Genomic DNA, 23,967 nt, shown 5'->3' with positions numbered 1-23,967 from the left:
CCCCCACCGCTGAACAAGAGCAGCAGGTTTGAGCTGCAGCTAGGCCAGATGGCTGGTCTCCCGCATTTCCCCTACAGACTCCTGGGAAATGGCTAAATCCTGGAGTACTCTCCCTCCTGCAGGCAGGAGTTCTGGGAGAGGCATCCATTCCCAGAGGACCCACCTGCCGGGCTTTGTCGGCCTTCAGGGTCTCCATGTCGCTCTGCAGCTGTTCCTTCTCTTTGATGAGCTCCTCACTCAAGGTCTCCAAATCCTGGTTACTCTGCTTCTCTCTCTCCAGCTGGGTCTGTAACTTCTCAATCTGTGGAGCCAGGAGACCCAGGCAGGCAGCAGTGAGCCTCACAAAGTGATCTATGTTTTAAAACCAACTCAAAACCCATCAGCCCCACCCAACACCCGAATGGGCCTTTTTCCCAAGGGAAAGCTGCCCGGCCTTGCTCTGAAGGGAGTGCCACACACCCTCGACCCTCAGCTCCCAACCCACGACTTGCATTTCCAGCTCGTGGAACTGGAAGGCCACGGGCACCATCGGTCAGCTTCTTTCCAGCCCACCTCTCCTCATCCTTGATGCCATGTGCCCAAGTGCCCCTGGGGCTCCTTGCTCCCATCTCAGGCCTTGTCCTTTGTCCCGAGGGTCAGACCAATGCCTGGGGCCACCACCACTGGACGCCCCACAGACTTAACTCGGTGACACTCCAGTTCACCCAGTTGCTCAGAGAGGTCTGCGGACATGCCCCTCCTTCCTCTTTCATCCTCCAGTAATTCTGTCCCCAAGACCTGTCCTCTCTACCCAAGCTTCTCACAGAAGGCTTGCTGCTGCCTGCCCGGGGCCAGGCCACCTTCCCTCTGGCCTGGAAAACCACCCCATCACCTCCCTGACACCAAGTTCTTCTGCTGAGATCCACCAGCCTGATCTTCCTAAAACAGGAACTACTTTTCATGGTGCCTAACACCTGGATAAGGTGGTGGACGCAGGTTCTGACTCAGTGGGTCCAGGGCAGGGCCTGAGACTGGGCTCCCAGGAGAAGCCCCTGCTGCTGCCTGCACTGGGAGGGCATCCAGGCTGCTGGTCCCCTTCCCACCAACACCAAACCCCTCAGCACGGGGGGGCTGGAGCTCGGAAAGAGGCATGACTCTGGTGCTACAGGGACACGGTTCAGATTCTGGTCCCTCCCTACTAACGAGGTGACCATGAGCAAGTTTTTGTAACTGATGCAGGATCAGCAGCAAGCATCCTCGTGAGCCTGTCACTGTACCATGCTTGGCACGTGCTGGCAGGCAGCAGGTGCAGCAGTGTTCACTGCCCCTTCCTGCGCGAATGCGGTCTCACCACCTACAGACCTTCTGATCGGCCGGTCTGCATTCTGACATGGTCCAAAGGGATCCTAGAGAAGGAAATGGCAACACACTCCAGTACTCATGCCTCTGAAATCCCATGGACAGAGGAGACTGGCGGGCTACAGTCCACGGGGTCGCAAAGAGTCGGACACAACTGAGCAACTAAACAATAAGGGATCCTGATGTGCTGGTTTGGGACAGCTCTTCTAAAAAGATGGATCGCAAAGACCAGATGGGTCTCAAAGCTTTGAAAGATCTCGGACCGCAGGCCATCGATCAACCCCTGGGGTAAGACCCTGAGATGTCCAATGACACCGGTGAGCAGCAGGCCTGGATCAGCTGCAGTTCAGTCCGTCTGAGCCGGGGCCTTGCATGGAGAGGTGTCCAAAGCTTCTGGAAGGATCACTGCCCATGGGCAGGCTCTGTCTACTTGTCCTACTTGGCTTCCTGGCTCCTGGGTCTCGGAGCTCTCAAACCTCCACGAGAGGAAGCAGTGGGCACGGTTCTTCCCCCACCAGCGGGGAGACTCGGGCTGAGCGGGCCCCATACTCATGTCGTCACATCCCCTTGTCAGCACCTCAGCTCCTCGCCCCCACCCAGGGACCCCAGGGCGGGGGAGCCCGGCCCAGCTGGGGCCGACAGAAAAGCGCGCTATGATGCGGCATGCGTCTGAGTTGTCCTCAAAAGAAGAGTGCACGGGGGGTCAACCTGTGGAGGTGTATTCCAGCCCTGCTGTGTCCTCACTGTGAGGCTCAGGCAAGTCACTGAGCTCCTCTGGGCCCAGTGACCTCCCAGGTGGGGAGTGCGAGAGCCGGGCTGGCCCCCGTGGGGCCTGGGGCTTCACCGATTGACTGAGGAGTGCCAGCTGGTGCCCACACACACCACATGGGGAGGAGACCGGGACGGTGGGATGGCTGAGGCCGGGGAAAGGAAATTCCAACAAACTGAACCAGTTAAGGGTCCAGGTGGCCTGGGGGTGAGTCCTCCAGCCGGGTCTGTGGTGTCCGCCCATCCATCATCAGGGAGCACCTGTCAGTGCTGGACTCGGGGGGTGTGTGTGGGGGGCGGAGAACATGAAACCACACCCGCTGGGCCAGGACAGGGTCAGTCCGATGGAGGGTAGACTAAGTAAGATGGCAAGAGGTACTCTGGCGGGCAGAAGGCTGCCTTCCAGGGCTCCCAGCACCAGACACAGGACAGGTCTGGGAACTGTGGCACCTCCCTCCTGCCAGGGACTCTGTGCCAAGCCCTGTCTCTTAAGGACTGTGGCAGGCGAGGGCTGGTGTCCCACCAGGGAACCGACCCCAGAGGAAGCAGGAGGGTGGGACCCGAGAGACGGGGGCTGAGGAGTACGGCCAGGTGGGCACACCCACGGCCCTCCTCTGTGCAGAGGAGGGGCCAAGGTGGACCACGAGGGCTAGGAAAAGCGCGAGCAGTCATCTTGGAGGGCTGCTGGGAGCTGGGCCAGCGCTATTACATTGTGGGCTTTGTGCCGCAGACCCGTGAGGACCTGTGGAGCCGATGGTTCTCATCTTTCTAAAGGTGGATTCTTTTTATCTTGGCTGAGGTCGAAATGCCACTTATAAAGACATCTCCTGTGCTAGGCCTATGTGAATCTAAAAAACCTAAACCATCTAGCTGCCTTCCCTACGCTGTTCTGCGTTGAGACATGGCATGAGATGGGGTGGGGTGGGGGTTATCTATAGTCCTATGAAGCCAGGACAAAATATTTGTTGGCTAAAATGCTGCAAGGCACAGAAGGCTTCAAAGGGATAAGAAGAGTGAGTAATTGAGCCTGGGAGGTCCCATGAGGGGGCTCCAGAGACCCATTCACAGGAGGAGGGGCTGTCCCAAGGCTAGCCCAGAGATAAGGGACCAGCAGAGTTAGGACCAGCAGCGCCCAGGTCTCTGCCTGTGGCCGGTGTCCCTCCCACTGCCCACGCAGCCTCGGTAAACGAGGCTGGCAGGGCTCACGGGCAGGTGGGCCAGCTCAAAGCACCAGGCCTGCATGGTGGTCAGCAAGCACGCGTGTCATGCTCTCACCCTCAGCCGGACGCTGACAGCTGCTGCGCTCAGAGCCCTCAATGTGATTGCGCCATGGCAGCGTGGTCTAGGTGTACTGATGCCCTCTGACCCGGAGTGGCCAAAGCCATGGAAGCCAGCCCTAGCCTCTCAATGATCCTTCCTGCACCTGAGACTGAATCCCCAGTGCAAATGGGGGTCCCTGTAACCACAGAACGAAGACTGATCTGTAAGCCTCTGTCTGCCCTCCCAGATGTCTGGGTTCAGCTGTGCTCCTGGGAAGACCCAGCAGCTGTCCCAAAAGGCCAATGCAGTTTGGGCCTCTTTCCTTCTCCATCCCATAAACCCAGAGGGAGGGGTGGGCACTAGTCCTGTTCACCACCAGCAGGGCCCCAAAATGTCCACCAACGGTCCCTACCCCCTATACATGCATGTGTGTATGTCTTGCATCATTGCTTCCTCTCCCCGATGCCCCATCCTAAGGTTTTTTTTAATAGTCTACTGGTTTCTTCTCACCGAACACTTATTACATACCAGACCTCTCACATACACTAACCCATCAAGTCCTCGCAACATCTGTTAGATGGGAAGCCCACGAACCCCATTTCAAAGATGAAGACAAGGAGGCACACAGAGGTCACACCTTCAAGGTTGTGCAGGCACAAGCCCCGCTGTCTGCTGACTGCTCTCTACAACTGCTGGTTCCTCTGTTATAATTAACTGCGGCTGCACTGGCTTCTGCTCTTCTCCCAGCTGCGAATCCTCACTTATACCTGTCCCCCTACCAGCCTCCAGACGGCAGAGCGGCCTGGGGGAGGGGAATCCACCTGCCCAAGCCCCCCTGCCCCCGGCCAGGTTACCTTCTTGCTGAGCTGCTGGTTCTCCTTCTGCAGCTCCCCGCACTTGAGGCTGCTCTCCTCCAGCGCCAGGGATGCGTCACGCAGCCCCTGGATGGTGCTCTGGAGGCTCTGGTTCTCCTTCTCCAGCTTCAGGATGCGGCTGGAGGCGCACTCGTTCAGCTCAAATACAAACGACTTCCTGGAGGCTAAAGTACAAAGCCGAGTCAGCCCTGGGCTCCAGCCACGAGCCAGGGCCATCAGGCACCCCATGCCATGGTTCAACGGCCGGGAAGGGGCTCCCAGGGGTTGGCTGGGGGGTCTCCTCCATTTCACATGGTACTGTCACAGTCAGTGCCTGAAAGTCCCTCAGACAGTGACAGTCCTCTGCTAGCTCAGCTGGGCCCAGAGCTTCAGAGGAAAGCAGGTTACAGCGAAGATGCCAATGCAAAAGTTAAAGATCGTGTCAACTACTGGGAACCATTTTTTACCAAGCGGTTTACAGGACCATACAACTCAAGGATCTTAGAGACTAACAGAGATGGAAAATAGACAACATTTTCTGTGCCAGCTCTAAGAGCAATGGGAGTCTGGGTGGCTCAGCAGAACGGGCACGATAATCAACTAGTTATGTCTGCCACAGGTGGCAGAAGGCTCTGTGGGTATGTATGCCCAATACTTGCCATCCCTAGATAAGGTCCCCTGAATGGAGATTTCATTTTGTAATTTCACAATTACATTGGGGGAAAAAATGAGAGAGTGTATGTAAATTGCTTTAAAAATTCTAAGTGTAAGAAGGAAATCTAAAAAAGGGGGGATATATGTATACGTATAGCTGGTTTACCATTGTTTCTGTTGTACAGCAAAAACTATCACAACATTGGAAAGCAACTACATGCCAATAAAAATTAAAAAAATAAATCTCACCCTTTATAAGTACAAAAAAGAAAATTAATGCAAATGTTATTAATTTTGCTTTCACTTTTCTAGTATTTCTAGTATAAGTTTCCTTCCACAAACTGATATACCCATAGTACAAATTTTCTACATATGATTCAGTTGTTTCCTAATCTCCATTTGTTTGTTTTCTTTGATCGAGGGGTTTCTTAAGGGTATATTAATTCCTCTCCAAATATTTGGTTGTTTTCTAAAAAAAAACCAAAACACCTAAATGTGATGAAAATATAAGCTAAAGACAGAAAGAGGACGATTATTTATTCCAGTGGTCCCCAACCTTTTGGTTTCATGGAAGACAATTTTTCCACAGACCAGGGTAGGGGAGGGAATGTGGACCAGTACCAGTCTGTGACCCGGGGTCTGGGGACCCCTGAGCTGGTTCCTTTCAAATAGCTCAAATGCATATGGAGAAGGGGGGGTGGTGGGCACAAACCCAAGAGTCAGGAATGGGAGTTTTTAGCTCCTTCCTGCCATCAGCAGGTGCATAACTTTAGGTAAGTCACGGGATTTTAGGTAAGTTGTGGGACTTTTTCAGGAGGAGAAAGGAACGTGAGCAAAAGCCCTTGAAAGAAAGGGCTGGGGTTGTACTGTCCTCACTTGTCCCAATAGTGTCACGGACTCAGCTCTGGGAGCCTGATCTGAAAACAGGGCTGCACCCTTACCTGCTTCTTACTCATCACCCCAGGGGCAAGGATACAGGCAGGATGATGGCTTCCATAGTGAGCACTTCGAACGGACACAAACATGTGTGTTCAGATCCTCTGGACGGATGTTCTAAGGACTAAAAGGCATCTGCCACCCTCTCTGACTTCTCATCTTCCACCAAGAACAGCAGTTCAGAACCTACCAGCCTGAACGTCCTCAAGACCCCAAGCAACAACAGGCAGCACAGCAGGGGAGGTGGACAAAGGTCCGCAGCCCAGGTCCAGCGCTGACACACAGAAGCACATGTGCTCACCACACACGAAACTATGCTACAAATAAACCTCAACCGAAACTCCATTAATTCAGAGCCTGTGATCATTTGGATGGTACCATGGCATTTGTGAAAAATGAACACTTTTCTATTGGGGTAAAATATTATAACATAAAATTCACCATTTTAAAGTGCACAGCTCTGAAGCATTAGATGCATTCCCAGTGATGCGCAACCATCTTTACTATCCACCTCCACAACTTTTCATCATCCCAGACTGAAACTCGGTACCATGGGGAATAATTCCTAAGGTTCTACAATTTCAACAACACAGCTGACCACAAGCCTCCTTTCCTCTTCCATAAAAGACAGTGCTTCAGACACGATCACGATGACACAACAGTTCATTACTGAGTACTATGCTCATTAGCACCCAAGCAATCCGAGTAATGGCATCTATTTTAGTGAGACAGTGGCCGTAAGAACAGCATCCTTTACTGTGCCCGTGGGCCAGGCATGGCATCGTGCTTCACCATCACCTCCTGTGAGGCAGCTTCGTTATCCTCATTTTGCAGATAAGGAAATTGAGTTCTAAAAGAGGTCACCCAGCCAACAAGCGGAGGAGCCGGGACTTTGAGCCAGGTCCTTCTTGACTCAAGCAGCCACCACACCAGACATGAAAAAGCACATTCAGGCTCTGCTTGCATTATGCCTTCATTCAACAATGTTCATTAGCTCCCAGCTAAGCACTAGCAGTTGGGAACATCGAGAATAAATCATGCTCACTGACCTGAAAGGGCTCATACATGATACTGAGTAGTCATCTGAAGGAGCAAGGCTTTCCAACCCCCACAGGCCACCCGGTCTCTTACAGAAATACTCTCACTAGGTCTGGGACTGTCCCTGGAAGCCTGCACCACCTCTCTGCTCCTCCAGGGCGCAGTGGTCTTCCCCGATGGACCTACTCTCCTTCCAGGGCCAGAAATCGGGGTGATCCCACCCTCAGCCCCCAGCACAGGGTACAGGCCCCAAAGCACAGATAAAACTAACTCCCCTCACAGGCTGGTAGTTTAACAAACTGATGTTTGGTTTGGAACTGATGGGACACCCCTCGAAGAGAAGATGTTTTCCAGCTACGTTCAATAAACTTTCCATTGTTTGGGGGGATGCTTATGGGAATTGAAAAAAGCGACTCCCAGCCCAGCCGAAAGCCCTACCTCGCTCTGCACAGCTCTAAGTAAACAGTAACTCACTCTATCACAGGCACGTGTGCTATTTCTGAACACAGGAACTGGCTTATTGTTTGCTGGGCGCCGAAGCTTCCCGCCGCAGTGCTGACCGCTGCCCCACCCACCTTCCCCTGGCCGAGATACCCCGTCTGTCTCGAGCAGGGGCAGCAGTGCAAGCCAGACGAGGCCTGGGTCCTGGGAGAAGCAGCCACTTAGCAGCCCTCGCCCGGGGAGACAGAGAACAGACTGCATCCGTCTTGCCCAATTATGCAAATGAACGAGAAAATAATGCCCAGGGTTCATTCATAGCGGGGATGAGTGACCACTGGGGATGTCTCCTGCCATCCAGGGCTTTCAACCGTCCACAGATAGGCCTGTGATGCCCTACGGGTGTCAGCGCGTGGTAATCTGCAAGCTCCTGGGACTGTCCATATGGGAACTGGGAAACCTGGCAACACTTAATTTGTGTTTCATGTCCTGACATCAAGGCTGCCAGACCCCTCCTGCTCTCCTTGGGGAGAAGGGTAATGAAACAGATCCAAATGGCACTTGAAGGAAATCCTATTTACTTGGGGTGAATGGATGGCCTGACACGGAAGATTTAGAGCCCAGGGCTTCACTCCCTGGACGAGGAAGCCGCCGCAGGCTGGCCGGCTCCCGGACACCGGGCGCCCCCTACCGTCCGACAGGTCTGCGTTCTTGGACAGCTGCTCCAGCTCCCAGCCGAGGTGGGCGGACTCGTTCATGCTCTGCTTCTGAGCAATCTCCAGGACCATGTTCTCTTCCAGCAGCTCCTCTATTCGCTTCTTATCCGTGTCCCGGTCCTAGTGCGGAAAGAAAAGACGGAGTGAGAATGTGGCCGGGGGACCCCTCTGGACAGGCCCTGGCCCCCGTGTATCCATCCCCACTCCACTCCTGAAGGATGGAAGGACTTCCAGGAACCTGCTCGCTTCCCTGAAGAGAAATGAGTCTAGCCCAGGGCCCGGCTGGGAGTTACGGCCACTGAAAGATTCACTGACTGGCAACGGAGGGTGATGAGAGCGCCCAGGTCTCTAACTGAATGCTGGCTGAACAAAGGGACTTATGGCCCAGGGCTTTAGAGCAAGTACCCTGATGGCAGGTGGCTTCGTGGCTCTAGGGCACCTAACATGCCTTGAGAAGCCTGGAAAGGAACTCAGGAATCTCAGCTCAGACCTCACCATAAAAGCCAGCAGAGGCTCTTCTTGTAAAAGACACACACATGAGCTCATCCATACATGAGCGGTCCAGCAATGGTGGTCTCGTCCTGTCTGTAGGCGGGCGCCCAGCGGGGCCCACCCTGGCCACCGAGCTGAGCGAGCTACGCTCCACAGTCAGCGAGTTACTGTGTTGGCAGCGGCACCAAAACCAGTGACGGAAAAAATCAGAGAAGGGCACGGCACAACCCGAAACCGCCCCAATCTGCGTAGACAGGTCTGTGTGGCAGCGGCCTGCAATACCAATTCCAGGTCGTGAAGCTTTGATTTCAGCTGCAGGTTCTCCTTCTCCAGCTCGTGAACTTTATCGCCCCGGGCCCGAGCAGCAGTCAGCTGTTCCTCCAGCATGGCCTTGGTTTCAATTAAAATGATATTATCTTCTCTCAGCTCCTGAGCAGCAAAAACATACATGAGAACCATCAGATAAAGGCACCTGCTTCGTGACGACAGCTCGTCCAGGTCTCTGGACCAAAACAAACAATCCAGGGGAAAGGCTGCTGCCTCGAGAGAGTTCTGTCCCCACTTTTGAGCGCCTCCAGCTTTTTCTTTAGGTCAGGCCACATGGACTTTCTCGACTGAAAGAAAATATCCATGAGTTATCTGACATATGCACACACTGTTGCTGTTGCTTAGTCACTATGTCATGTCCGACTCTTTCGACCTCATGGACTGTAGCTCGCCACATTCCTCTGTCCAAGGGATTCTCCAGGCAAGAACACTGGAGTGGGTTGCCATTTCCATCTCCAGGGGATCTTCCCAACCCAGGGATCGAACCAGTGGGGGACTGAACCCAGGTCTTCTGCTTGGCAGGCGGATTCTTTGCCACTGAACCACCAGGGAAGCCCAATATACACACTACCCCATGTAAAATAGAGAGCTAGTGGGAAGCTGCTGTATAGCACAGGGAGCTTGGCTTGGTGCTCTGTGATTAGCCAGAGGGGTGGGATGCGCGGGTGGGAGGAAGGTCCAAGAGGGAGGGGATATATGTACACTTAACAGCTGATTCACTTTGTTGTTCAGCAGAAACTAACACAACATTGTAAAGCAATTATACTCCAGTTAAAAAAATAATAATAAATGAATTCAATCCAGGAAGGTAACACTTTCTATGCCAGCCATGGTGCACAGGCATATGACATCTATAACCTCGTCTGGCTGGACAAGCGGACTCCACTGACAGATCTGGGACCTCGCTGAGCCTCCATTTCCTTAACGAGGAAGGGGTGGGGCTAAGAGTCTGTCCCAGTTCAAGGGCTAAGTCTAATCCTCGCAGCTCAACATTCATTTCATTGATCAGGATGTTGGGGGAGCTGTTCTTTCGTTCAATCAACAGCTTGTATGTAAGCATTTTACACATATGCTCTTGGAAAAACAACCGTTCTCAGCCGTTTCCTGGAAACGGGGAGTCTTTAAGACAGTGAAATCACAAACACACGTGAACCTCACAAATATGTTCCGGGCACAAGCTGGGTGTGGAATACTATGGCTGCCCCCTTGCAGAGTCCATCGTGCAGCCCAGCACCACTCAGCATCTCAGGGGGACCAAGAGTCCCTTGAAGGCTTTCATCTCACGAACATGCACACAGGACACGTGTCTGTTTCTCCTGGTGGGCAGTGTTCCAAGGCTGGCTCCGTGGGTGGATTCTAACCACTGAGAGCTGGGCCGGGAGCTGTGTTATCCACTGCACGTCCACTCGCCCTGCACGGGCCAGAATCCAAGATTCCTGGTAGAGGGGAAACTGCAAGCCTTCCGGTCAGTGGACACGGTTCTGATCAAAGCCTGACAGCCATAAAAGGTATAATCATTAAAACTCTAAATTCCCCTAGGCACCATCTCTGCTGGAGATGACATCCACCATGTGGCTGGCCCTGCACCAGGGGCTCCCTGCCCCCGCCCCACTCACTCTTTACCATAGCATGGAGGGGGAGAGAGAACAGTGCCTTCCTATGGAGAAAGAGGCTGATTTGGGTAAATTAAGGAATAAACCCCAAATCACAAAGCCAGCAAAGGGTGAAACTGGGATTCAAACATGGGCCAGAGAGCTCAGACTGCCTGCAACCCATCCTCAAGGGGCTCATATGGGTAAGAGGCTCAGACTACCAAAAACAGTGTGAGGCACAGCAAAAGAGGGGTTTCAAGCAGGAAGAAGACCTGGTCTTCCTCTCTGACCACCATCTCCACTGTTCTCACCTGTATTCCAATAGGTCTGCCCACCAGCAGTCCCAGCCCTGAGTTCCAAAACACAGGCCATCCCTTCATCCTCACAACGAACTCCTATTCAACCCCCAAAGCCCAGCCTGAGCTGCCCCTTCTGAGAAGTGCTTGCAGATTCCCTCTCTCCCACCTGTTGAGTCAGGTACCTGGGCTCCCAGAGCACCCTGGGTATGCTGTGAGACAATGGTGTGCTGGCCTGTTCTCCTCCCCCAGACTGTGAACTCCTCAGGGGCAGGACTATTCCACTTCTGCTCTTGTGGGCCTCACAGGAGTATTCAGTGAACACCTGTCAGCTGAATCATGCCATGAGGGGGGTTCACAGGTGACATTCAAGGTGACCTTGATTTCCAACAGACAGGGACAAAAAAGGGTGACCAGGGGAGTGGAATACAACACAGGATAACTTCTAACTACTACTCAAAAATATCTCAATTTCCTGGCAGTAACCACTCGACCATACATTAGACGACAGAAGTAACTAGCCTTATATACATCCTCACCTCAGAAGTGAGAAGCCTGCAAGAAGCTAAGCCCACGCTCCCACAGAGCCCAGGGCTTGGCCCCCAGGCAGACGCTCACCTCCCCACCTCCGGGGCTGCTGTCAAGGCCAGCCTGCTCCTGAGGACGTGACCCCAAGTGAAGCAGGAGGCCATTTAAGGGCCTGACCCAGCCCGGCAAACAGCTGAGGGGCCACGTTTAGGAAGTCACAGTCCAGGCCTGATGGTCGGTCCCCACGTAGCTCGAGAACTACCCCTGCCCGTCTGTGAGATGACCAGGAGCAGTGACCAGCAACATGGGCTGACGGCTCAGGTCCCAGGTCCGCCACGTGTGCTGCCAGCCGTGGGGCCTGGAGCAGACACTTTTTTCTCACTGTGGATCCCGCCTTCCTCTGCTGGACATAAAACAGGGCTGAGGTGGGGGTTGACTGGGATAAGGCATGCGGAATAGTCTGTGCACGGCCTCTGGGGCCCAGTAAGCAGGTCGGCTGCTGATTACCGTCTCTTTATGCCCCCGTGAGACACTGTTTAGGCTGGCACTCACTGAGCATCACCCAGCATCAGGCTAACAGTTGTTTCAGGGATGCCTTATGTCCCCCCTCCCCAAAAGCACCAAAATCCAGAAGGAGGGGTAAAAATCAAAGCAACCACCAGCTCCTGCCCACTGCCCTCAGGACCACCCAATGGATCCCTAAGGTATCCAGAGCCATCCCCGAGGGGTCCTCAGGGGAGGGAGCCTTCCCTTGGGGCAAGCAGCGGCCTCCCACTCAGGAAGGACCACCCCTTGCTAATCTCTGCCCATCCATCCCATTTCACTGGAGCCCCCGAAGCTTCACCGAGGACCTGCCTGCTTTTAAACCTCGCCTGACTCAGGAGTGTGGTGAGCTGAATCATAAAGCAAGCATCGGGTCTGTCCTGCACTAACTTTTCCACGCACCAAACTTGACCACAACTCCCAGAAGTCATTAGGAAACAGAGTCCCAATGGGAACAGACGGTCTGCCCTCCTAAGGTGATCTTAGTCCCCTGCACAGGGACAAGACTTGCTCAACACCCAGCAAGTTGATGTGGCAGCTGTTCTAGCTGTGCACTGTGTCTCCGCCTCTGAAACTACTGTTCATTTCATAGTCAGCACAGACCAGGAAGCTACAAATCTCAGAGAGGAGTGGAGACAGGCCCACCTTGCTTTCACCCTGCTCAGACTCTCATGGCACTATGCATCTGTCCTTGCTATCGGGGATTTCAGACAATAAAACATGGGACAACAGGGATCTCCCAGGCAATCTTTCTGCCTTCATCCTCCTCCCACGTGGCCCTCTGGACAGCAACCTCTGTGCCCTGACGGCAGTGAGGTGCCACCAACCTCTGCAAAAGCAACTCAAGGGTTGCCCTGTGCATCTACCCCACACGCCCCACTGCACCTAGGGGTCCCCATGCCATGGTCCTCTTTTTGCCTGCTGTCTTAATCCTTACATAAATAGACTAGGACCCACATAAAAGCTAACAGAAGCTGAAAAACAAAACATGGAAATTTGTGTTCCATATTGTTGTTTAGTTACTCAGTCCATGTCTGACTTGTTGCGACCCCATGGACTGCAGCTCACCAGGCTCCGCTGTCCATGGGATTCTCCAGGCAAGAATACTGGAGTGGGTTGCCACTCCCTTCTCCAGGGGATCTTCCCAACCCAGGTCTCCTGCCCTGCAGGCAGATTCTTTATTATCTGAGCCACCACAGACCCACATAAAAGCAGACAGAAGTTGAAAAGCAAAACATGGAAATTTGTGCTCCATATTATTCTAACCAAAACTGACCTTGCCCTCGCCCTGAACTCCAGCTCTTTATGTTTCCGCCCATGCGGCACTAACACATTCTCTCTTCCGCGATGTCTAGCCTTTTCTCAGAGGTGAGACTAGACAGACGCCAGGGGAGGGCACCTGGGCTGCCTGTTGCTCCTCCTGTGCCCAGAGAAGCGTCCCCCTCCCATGGCGGCTGTCCACAGACATGAGCTGGCTGGACAGCATGATCATGCGCCTCTCTTTGCCCTGCTGCCCATCACACCTAATGCTGCCTTGCTCCAGAGGAGACAAAAACTCACGCTTCTTCTCCATCCTTCTCCCCAGACCACAAGTCTGTTCCTTACTGAGCAACGCTTTTTCATTGACTTGTACAGTGACTTCCAAGTTCTCTGTGTGTGCCAGGCTCTGGGCAGGCAGTCAGGTAAAAGCCAGGCCCTGTCCTTAGGGCCCGTGGTCCACATGAAGCGTCTGGCCATGCAAGGCAGACGGCAGGTCTGCAGACGGCTCGCGAGGTCACTGCATCGACTCCCATCCAAGGAGGCACACGCAGGTGCTCTTTCTCTCCATTCTCGAGACGCCAACATTATGGGCATCCAAGAAGAGCATGGCTCATCCTCTCTATAGCAGCCTGGACTCCCTGGACCAAGCCCAATCGCCAGCCAGCCTCGGCTGCAAAGCGTCTGCAGACTCATGTGCGTCACTGCCTGCCCACCAAAGAAGCATCCTACACAGACAGACACTACAGGACTTTTTCTTGTGACAACAAATGCATGCAAAATTTGAGGCATTGCTAACCTCATGGTAAACTTTACTATGAAAATTATTCATCAGTATGAAAATCCTGGGGCTTCTCTGGTGGCTCAGTGGTAAAGAATCTGCGTGCCAATGCAGGAAACATGGATTCAATCCCTGATCTGGGAAGATCCCACAGGCCGTGGAGCGGCTAAGCTCGTGTGCCACAACCTCAGAGCCTGGGAGTCGCAACGATCGAGCCCACGCATGGAGACTACTGAAGCCTGAGCGCCCCAGAGCCCATGCTCCGCCACAAGAGAAACCACTGCAACGAGAAGCCCCTGCACGGCAACTAATGAGTCAACCCCATGCAGCAATGAAGACCCAGCACAGACGTAAATAAATTATAAAGTAAAATGGAAAACACTGCTGTCACCACACAGAGGCATAACATTTGAGAATATGGAAAAGGAGCTCCCATGTGAAACCACCTCCCCCAAAAAGACAGGAAGCACCCTGAATGCAGGGAGCGAGTCTGATCTGTGCCGGGATCCGCTGCTCCTGGCGCAGGGCTTGGCCCCACTGAGCCCCTGTGTCTGCACGACTGAGTGAGGGTGCTCGGACAAGGCCAGGAATGAACACGGAGACTAAAGGCTAGATACCGAAACCCATCCCCTCCGAGGATGGCTGTCAGGGTGAGCTGTGGGAACTGTGCTCCATCTGTGATCTCACTTTGGGGGGCTGCGTGAGGACCCCCGGTGCAGGCGGGGCTGGAGGGGCTGCTGGGGCAGCAGTCTGGGGAAACTCACACGACTGTCCCTGACTCTCCTGAGGGCGGCACGTCCGGCCAGCCGTGGGAGCCCCGCGACGCGTCCTGGAACCTGTCTGTGCTGGGATTCACGCCTTTCAAACTCAGCAGGGCCCGTGGACAATCTCAGGACAAAGCCCAGAGCTGGTCTTCCACCCCCATCGTCACTGGGACCAGGGCTGCGTTCCCGGAGCACCCGGTCACTGACAGTCCTCAGGGGACAGATATTCCCTGAGTAGGTCTGAGGAGAAAACGGGCCCTGGACCACAGGCTTCTTCATCCCACTTCTGCTCGCCCCGGGGACCCCAGGGCCTGTCTACATGGTAGAGCAGGTTGGGGTCAAACAGCTGTCCCCGTGCACGCCAGCCAGCAGCTCGGCAGGAGGTCGTGGGCAGGGAGAGGGCAACACTGTCCCCTGAGACCTGTGTTCATTCTCTCAGAAGCCTCCTTGGTGGCAAGAAGAGACTTGAGGACTTTTTTGTATGTGCTGACATTCAGATCTCACCCTGCTCATTAAAGTGCTAGTCGCTCAGTCCTGTCCGACACTTCGCAAGCCCAAGGGCTGTACCTTGCCAGGCTCCTCTGTCCATGGAATTCTCCAGGCAAGAACACTGGAGTGGGTTGCCATTCCCTTCTCCAGGGGATCTTCTTGACCCAGGGATTGAACTCAGGTCTCTCGCATTGCAGGCAGATTCTTTACTGTCTGAACCACTGGAGGAAGCCCCTGCTCATTAAAACCACCTCTAAACTCCAAGATTTAACATGGGGGGCAAAACCCTCCAATTTTCAGAAAAGAGGGTTCAGGAAGCTGCTGCTGACAGGAGGTAGAAGGGTGAAGGGTGGGAGGTCAAAGCATCAGTGACCCCACCTGGATCCTGGTCTCTGTTCCCTCTTCAGTCCCGACACCCTCCCTTGCAGCTCCCCACAACCTGGGTATCAAAGGAGGGCCCACCATGGAGGGCTTACTATGGCATTTACTCAAACACTAGGCATTTCACCTCTTTCATCTTAAAAGCCTCATGAAGTAGCACCATTATCTCTACTTTATAGATGAGAAAGGGGTTGGCCTTGGCAAGGTTTAGCCATAGAAACTGCGAGAAGTCTAAAAAAAAGAAGACAGGTGGACCGAAGCCCATCGCTGCGACATGACGTGGGAGCAAGAAAGAAATCAGGACCCTTTTGTCACAAACTACATTCCTTCCTTGCACCCGTCTGACACCTCGAGATGGAGGAGAAGCAGAGCGGGAGGCCCCTGGGGAGGAACAGGCAGGTGAGGGGCAGGGACGGCGCCAGCTGCCGAAACCCGCTGGCTCCTCATCCCCAAACCACCAGGACAAAGAATCCACAGGTGCTTCTCAGGACAGGTCCGGCGAGCCCACCCCGAGGCTGGGCGCCCACCTCCATGCGGGCCTTGTAGAAGTCCACGTCGTGCAGCTTCTCCCGGCAGCGCACCAGCTCCATCTCCAGCCTTTCCACGCGGTTCGCCTTCTCCCTCAGCGAGTCCAGCTCATCCCGGTAGGCGCGAGCGGACCGTGCGTCCGCCGCCAGCTGGATGTTCTGGGAGACGGGCAAAGACAGGGGAGCCTGGTGTGGGGGCGCCCCTCTGGGGAGGGAAGACACGGCCACGGCTCTGAAGTGCGGCGTCTCCAGACATGCCGGTGGCCGAGGGGCTCTCCGTGCAGGCCACCGCGTGGGGGCCCCACCTGCTGCCACTAAGAAACGGTCACCCCCGTGGCTGTTCTCAGGACGACTGGCTCTCGGCAGTGTCACTTTGAGCGGGAAGGAAAGCAGCCTTTGCTGGGAGCTCCCAACGCTGTATTCCTGACCCCTGGGCCACAGTTACTGGGGCATCCCAGCCACCCTGCCCTCTCGGCATGCATGTGCACGTACACACACACACAGGTACACACAGTTACTGGGGTGTCCGTCACCCTTCCCTCTTGGCATGCACATACACACACACACACAAACACAGGTACACACAGTTACTGGGGCATCCCAGTCAGCCTGCCCTCTTGGCATGGACATATACACATACACACAAGCACAGTTACTGGGGCGTCCCAGTCACCCTGCCCTCTCGGCACACACACACACCTTCCCGCTCACCTCCTGCTTGACCTTCTGCAGCTCTAGCACCAGCTGATCCACCTCATGCCTGGTGTCCACAAGCTGCTCTGTCTTCTCCTCCCTGGGGGGTGATTAGAGAGATCAGGAAATGGTGAGAGGGCCTGCTGGGCACGTAGTGGAGCAGCCCACCACCCTGCGAGACCCCAGCAGGAGAAGGAAAGGGAACTGGGGTTCTGGCAGGGGGAGGGGTGAAACTGGCACGTGATGTTTGCAAAATGTTCCTGATTTCCATTCTTTTCCATTTTTAAGTTTATAATGCCCACCACCCTCAAACTACCCCCATTGGGCACCCAGTGGGCTTCCCTCGGAGGGTACAGAAAGTTAAGGAGACGCTGGGCACAGCGGCACCACCTCACTGCCAGGCAGGCAGCAGTGCCCACGGGTGAGAAGCAGGCAGCCCCCGAGATGATGGTAAAGTGGCACTCCCCGGCTGCAGGAAAGAACAGGCTCACCAGACGGGGAAAGCCACATCCTCCCTCCAGCCCCAAACCGTACCAGTGTGGTCACCTGAGTCCAGATGGGGCCTGGGTGTGGACTGGCGGGAGCCCTAACCTCTGGGAGAACCCCTCCTCATGCCGGCCTCGGGAGGCTAGCTGAGGGTGCTCAGCGTGGAGTCAGATCCTCCTGCTCCCTGCACCACACAAGCTGATAGAAATGTGTGTCCGCAGCCCACGGCACAAGAGCAGAACCAACAGCCCAGCCGACCGGAGGACTCACAGCTCCTGCCTAACGCGGCGCAGCTTGGCCTTGGTGTCCGCCAGCTCCACGGCCAGGTGCTGCTTGTCCTCGCTGGAGAGGCTGCTGGTGGGGCTGGGGGTGGACTCGGCACTGGAGGACTTGAGGGGGCTGGGGGCGTGCTGCACCTGGAGGTAGTCCCGCTCCTGGGTGAGGTCCACGATCAGCTGCAGAAGGTGGCGGGGGGGGGCGGGAGAGGGAAGTGAGAGCTTACACCCGAACTCGGTGCACAACAGTCAACAGACAAGAGGGGCTGGCCAAGAACCAGAAACCAGCAGGAAGCAGGAGACACGGGATGTAAGTTTTCGAAAAGAGATGACATATCAAGTGGGACAGAAACCAGGAGGGGCTCTGAGCTCTTCATTTTGATGAACATCCCCCTGCGCACGGGGGTCTCAGAGGTAGCTGTTCGTTTGCTGCAGGGCAAGCACCCCTCCTCCCATCCCCACCAAAAACCAGACAGAGAGGACTGGGGGGGCCCTCAGATTGGAGACGAAGAGTCAGGATGAGGAGCTGTCCCTTCTGGACCTGCAGACGCACCTCCGTGCACTCGTCCCGCTCGTCGATGAGCCGCCGCAGGTGAAAGACCATGTTCCGAGACAGGGCCTCCAGCTCCTCTGGGGCCACGTCCGGGACCTCCAGCCACTGCAGGTTGAACACGTTCTCCTGGTTGTCGGTCACCTGCCGGCACAGGTCAAGTGCTGCAGAGGCGGGCAGGGCATAGCCGGGGGTCCCTGGAGCACCCCCTCCCCATGATCAGGGGGGCAGAGCCCCCACTGACTGGTCCTCTGGACAGATTTCTCGTGGCTGGCAGGGGGCATCTCCAGTCTGTGCAGACGCCCCTCAGCCAAGCTCCACTAGCGAGTCAGGCCTGCTCTCAACACCGGCTCCTAGAGGACATGGATTTTTTTTTTTTTTTTAAATAACAGAGAGCACACCGTACAATTCAGAAGAACTTCCCTAACAGAAACCATCCTCAGATATTCTTACTGCAGCATCAATTTACAACACAAAGAGGGTAAGTCCTAGGGATGCCAGGGGAAAAGAGAGGAACAGTGTGCTATTTCTTACAACCTAACGAGAGTACAGCAAATGTTAAAAATCTTATGTTTCAATGTTGGGTACGTAACAATCTTACATTGCTTTTTGGGAAATATGTCCTAATTTAAAACAATTTGTTGGGGGGGGGAACCTTCCTGGCGGTCCAGTGGTTAAGACTCTGTGCTTTCACTGCAGGGGGCACGGGTTCAAGCACTGATTGGGGAACTAGATCCCACATGCTGCGTGGGGCAGTCACAAAAAACAAGACAATTTTCAGGTAAGCCTGTGTCTCATCTCCATCGGCCGCCTAAGATTGGTGATTTTTTCCTTTCTGTCAGGTGTGAGTGCAAACCCACAGTCAGGCCTACACTGGGCAGCCTCTTCAACCTTCAGCTACTCTGCCGATCTGACCTTCTCAACCCGACACCCCCAGACCTGGCAAAGGAGGTAGAAGATCTATTGTGAGTCCCCACCCTTTCCGTTAAGAAAAGTAAGTATTAGCACACTCAAGCCTCGACAGGGGAGAAAACAAAAAGAAACCAGGGATTATCCACTCAGAGAGGCACATCAAGTATTTAAATTTTTCAGTAGCAAAGAGAGAGAAAGAATGGTTCAAACACAAATAACAACAAAAAACAAAGAGCCCTTCAGTTTCTCAAAAGACATCTGCTTTCTTACTCCTCCCCACCTTACAAGGAAAATTTGGGGATTTCCCTGGTGGTCCAGTGGCTAAGACTCTGAACTCCCAATGCAGGGGGCCTGGGTTCCATCCCTGCTCAGGGAACTAGATCCCATATGCTGCCATCAAGAGTTTGGATGCCATGATGAAGACACAGCACAGCCAAATAAATTAATTAAAAAAAATGGGGATTCAGCAAATCTCAGAGAATGAGGAAGAATCTCACCCCATCGTACAGGGCATCCTGAAGGCAGGGAACTGGGATTGAGAGGCTGGGTTCCAGGCCTGCTCCATACCAGGGCTATGGAAAGGCCTCTGTAAAGGGGGTTCAGGGGTACAACCACAGCCATACACCAGTAACCCCAGGAGCCTGTAATGAAAGGCTTTGTCTCCCCTCCCCATTCTGACACAGTGGGTTTCCCGTGAGGCCTGGGCACCTGAATGTTTAAGAAACACCTGACTAATTCCAAAACCCAGTACCCGGGCAAGCCACCGACTTAGATAATCATGCAGGACTTCTTTCTGGGTGCATACCTTTTTATCTTTTAATATCCTGCTGGTGGAACGGGGGAGACAGTGAGCGGCAAAGTCCTAGCTAGTCTCCAGGACCTAGTCCCCAGATACATTTTCAAAACACAGAGACACACAAGGAAATCTAAAGGCAGAATGGTTCTATGGCTAGCAGGTCACTGACACGAATGGCTGAGAATATTTCCTTAGAACACTTGACTAGCTCTGCTGGATGTCCTTTCCCCAACAAGCCGTATCCGTCTCCTGCATTCAAATCCTGACTCGGAGCTCACCACCCACAGTGCCCTGGCCGGCTGTGGAAGCTGGGCAGCTGCACCCCCCCACCCCGGGCTGGTGAGGGGAGCTCCGTGTTCAGCTGCCTCTGCCAGTCACGCACCTGCTCCTACGTGCTTCTGCTCATGTCTTTCTCATGCATTTATCTCAGCTGTCCAATTAGATGGAAGGCTGAACTGTATCTCCTAAGATAATTAAAACACACAGGCTTCTTTTGCAGGAGGGTGGGGTGGAGGTCAGGGCAGTAAGTTTCAGGTGGGGATTCAGTTTCCAGGGAAACTGTCCCCTCAGTTGACACCACTTCTGCCAAGGTCAACGGCACAGGGGCTGCCCTCAGCGCAGAGGCCGCCCCCCTCAACCCCACCCAGGGGGGTTGAGTATCTGCAGACAGTCCTTCTGGGACTCGCTGGTTTTCAACCTCCCAAGGGGTGGTGGTTGTTTCTCTGCCATGTCACTGACAGGAGCAGCAACTCTCTCTCTCCATAAAGATCAGCCATTCGAAACGGGGTGACATTTGCCAGAATACATTTTCAGGGATTGTAAATCAAATTCTGAGCCTAAACTGCTTGACAGCTCTTAAAAATAGTCTGAGTCCATATTAGGCAAGAAGAAGAGGCAAAAGAAGACTTGATTGAAGTTTAAAAAAAAAAAAAAAATTTTTTTTTTGTTTCAAACCCCCATTTTAGCTTGCTGACAGCTATCTTTCCAAATAGGATCCATTTGTCGGTGGTGTCTGAAACCTTAAATTAGCAAAATCATTCAGGGGTGATGTATTCTTTAGCCTTTTCACTGGGGGTTGGGGGAAGAGAACCTGCCTCCTGGGTGACCCAGGAACAACGGTCCACAGCTAAGCACCTCTCCAGAGCCCCCCACTTACCTCCTGTATATGAGCCACGATCCCTGCCTGGGTCTCAATGTCCAGCTGTTTGATCCTTTCAATAAATTCCTGTTTCCTCTCACACTGCAGAGGGTTACAAGTGTTAATGAAAGCGTTTAACAGTGAGGGCCACCTGAGGCCATCAGAGTCACAGAAATACAGTTTCAAAAGGAGCCCCACCCCTTTTTCTTTTATAACCAAGAGTGCTCTGCACGACGCCCCCCATCAGCCCTCAACACTGATGTTTCTCTGTAAGTGGCTCAAACTACCTGTAACACAATCATCTGGGGGGGGGGCACAAACTTTCTAGGGGATTCTTAAACAAGTAAAGACCAAGAGCAGCTGATTTAGGCCAGTCAGGGGGCAAACTTCATCTGTAAAGGGCCAGATGGTAAAAATCTCAGTCTGGAGAGGCCATCCGTCTAAACTCCTGCCATAGGATGAAAGCAGCCACAGGTCCTATGTAAAGGAATCAGCATGGCTGTGTCCCCATGAAACTGTGCTTACAAAAACAGGTGGCAAGTCAAATTTGGCCCACAGACTGTCTGCTGATCCTTGCTCTAGATGTTCCTACACTGGGGACAATTTGCTATGGACACCTGGCCCCGGGGATCCCCACCTGACCTCTTGCCCAAGATGCCCGGGGCTAAAAATGGTTGCTACCTAAGATGCTGTCACCGCTCTCATAGGAACCCTTTGACCTTCTGTCCCGCTCTGGGCTGAAAGTAGCTTCCCTCCTACATCACCGAAGTGGGTGTGTCATCCCCACAAAGCAAACACAAGAGCAGCCCTCTCCACCCACCTGCCCGAGCCCTACCTGGACAGCACAGCCGAGCACCAGCAGCAGCACCTTCTTAATCTCCTCCATGCTCTTCCCTAGATCCAAAGAGCAACACAGTTAACTAAGCTCAACTGTTTGAAAAATTTCACCAGTGATATACACACTCCTGCTGCAGGGGGGAAAAATCAGATAAGCTAAAAACAAAGCTCTCTGCCCAGTGATGTCCACTTAAGGTGTACACACTTCATCTGTTTTCTGCATATGAGTTTGTTTATTTCTTAAACCAAATAGAATTCTGTCCCTCACTACTTAGGGCCCTTTTCCATTTAGATGTATCATAAAATCTTTCCATGATGATCAGTGAATATGTGCGTCCCTTTCTAGTGTGTGTGGTCAGCCAAGTAGAATGGAAGAGAACCATCCCCCCACAGGGAATACTCAGTCGACCCTGAAATAAAACTGGACTTAACCCTTCCCTTTTACCACACAAAATCTCCAACACACGAGGGAGAAAAGTAAAGTGAACCCTCTGCTCATCAGCCACTTCACATCATCAACATTTTAAATGTCTTATTCCCTCCCCCAACTCTAGCCTCTGTTCTCAGTTTCAAGGTCTGGTTGGAGCATTCTGCAAAGCAAGTCCCAGACACCACACACATCATTTTTGATAGTCTCCTACTTACTTTGCACAAAAGCCACAAATGAATTCAACTACCCCCTTTCCAGAGATCTGATTTTTTGATACTGTCATCTAAATGATGCTACAGAGAACATCTTCTGGCTAATTCTTTTATCCGTACTTCCCTCTTTAGGGTAAACTCGTCTTTCAAGGTTTTCCCACTTTCAAAGAGCTCTGCAGAAAGGCTCTGCCAGTTTACTCCCTCACAACTAATAAACGATAAGTCCCCACACCCAGACCAAGACAGTTTTACTGCTCTTCCTCAGCTTTGCCAATCAGGCCAAAAAAAATCACATTTCATCATTCGACATCATATCTCTTTCACTTTGCTTGAGGCTGTCAACTTAAAAAAAATAGTCACAACCTAAAAGTTGAAGAGTTATATTTTATTTGGTGGGAATTTTTAGGACTTCAAGCCTGAGAGACAGCATCTCAAGTGACCCTGAGAGAACTGCTCCGAGGAAGAGAGGGGAGGAGTCGGATTATATAGAAGTCTGCAACAAAGGGCAGGTGGTCTGAACATCCGAAGTATTTTTGTGAATTAAAGAAAACCGGGTATCTCAAGGAATTTAGTGCTTTTCTATGTATGGGAAGATGCAAGAGTCTGGGCTCACTGAAATCATTTCTTTCATATGCATCTCAGCCATCTGGGGCCAGCATCCCGTGTTTTTCACACCCCGAGTTCCTCAGTGCTCACCATAGGGAGGGGCTGCAGCCTGAATGCTGCCAGACGGAGCAGGTATCCTTCTTCCTAGTTGCCCTGGAGGGCTGGAATCATTGGTGACTGTGACATCCTCGTTTACCGATAAGACAGAAAATATTCCATTTTTCAAGGCCAAGTGGGCCTTCATCTATCGTTTCAATCGCTTAAACAGAGTCAGGATCTAGACGCTCCAGACTTGATTTGTTCACCAGGAGGCGCCATGACCCCAACACGCTGTCCTGTTTCCCAGTCTCAGTTTCCACATCTGTGAAAGGGAGGCAGCCAGCCTGGGTGACCTGTGGGGTGGTTTTCAGGTGGGAAGTTCTACAGTTTTCTGCCTTTCTCATCATATATTCTATTCTATTGATGTTTAGTGGAGAAGGAAATGGCAACCCACTATAGTATTCTTGCCTGGAGAATCCCATGGACGGAGGAGGCTGGAGGGCTACAGTCCACAGGGTTGCAAGAGTTGTACACAACTTAGTGACTAAACCACCACCACCACCACCACTGATACTTAGGGGAAAACTGACATGCCAGAAAAAAAGCATCATTTTCTTGAAAGACTCGCCAACACCCACTTACACTGGGCTAAAATGGTCCAAAGCATCATCAATGACCCCGGGATGAAGAAAACCAAACTCGTGTCCATGAACCAGTGCTGTGGCTCATTTCGGGTCCTTGGGTGTAAGGTATATACACAGTGACCTGTGACCTCATCCTAATGCCTCTCAACAGAGACACAGCTCAAAACAGCTTTTCCTGAGATGACAGCATGATGGTCAAGTCTCACAACCAGGGGCTGGGCATCCGCCTTCCTACCTCCCAGGCTGGAGGTGTGCAGGATGGGCTGGCCCATGGGGTCCCTGCAGAGCACTCAGATCCCACACTCTTTTTTCCAAAAAATTCTTTATTTATTCTTACTGTGCTGGGTCTTCGCTGCTGTGCGCAAGCTGT

The 23,967-nt window shown here is 53.1% G+C and overlaps 1 protein-coding gene across 4 annotated transcripts in view; it reads right to left on the bottom strand.

The window, feature by feature from the left end:
- Positions 1 to 23,967, bottom strand: part of CCDC88C (coiled-coil and HOOK domain protein 88C) — a 143,086-nt gene that overhangs the window by 42,071 nt on the left and 77,048 nt on the right. For all 4 annotated transcript variants that reach the window (XM_081548277.1, XM_081548278.1, XM_081548280.1 and 1 more), the window contains 10 exons: positions 21,665 to 21,723; positions 20,848 to 20,931; positions 17,987 to 18,127; positions 17,429 to 17,613; positions 16,691 to 16,772; positions 15,980 to 16,138; positions 8,777 to 8,923; positions 7,978 to 8,122; positions 4,221 to 4,405; positions 164 to 301 (listed from right to left, as the gene is read on the bottom strand). In XM_081548277.1, the coding sequence (XP_081404403.1) occupies positions 164 to 301; positions 4,221 to 4,405; positions 7,978 to 8,122; positions 8,777 to 8,923; positions 15,980 to 16,138; positions 16,691 to 16,772; positions 17,429 to 17,613; positions 17,987 to 18,127; positions 20,848 to 20,931; positions 21,665 to 21,723 (1,325 nt within the window). The remainder of the gene's footprint in view (positions 1 to 163; positions 302 to 4,220; positions 4,406 to 7,977; positions 8,123 to 8,776; positions 8,924 to 15,979; positions 16,139 to 16,690; positions 16,773 to 17,428; positions 17,614 to 17,986; positions 18,128 to 20,847; positions 20,932 to 21,664; positions 21,724 to 23,967) is intronic.

The sequence above is a fragment of the Giraffa tippelskirchi genome, chromosome 12 (genome assembly GCF_054371585.1).
Source record: "Giraffa tippelskirchi isolate mGirTip1 chromosome 12, T2T-mGirTip1v1.2.pri, whole genome shotgun sequence".
Lineage (NCBI taxonomy): Eukaryota > Metazoa > Chordata > Mammalia > Artiodactyla > Giraffidae > Giraffa > Giraffa tippelskirchi.
The sequence above is the reverse complement of the archived record's forward strand: the minus strand, read 5'-3'. Positions and strand labels throughout refer to the sequence as shown.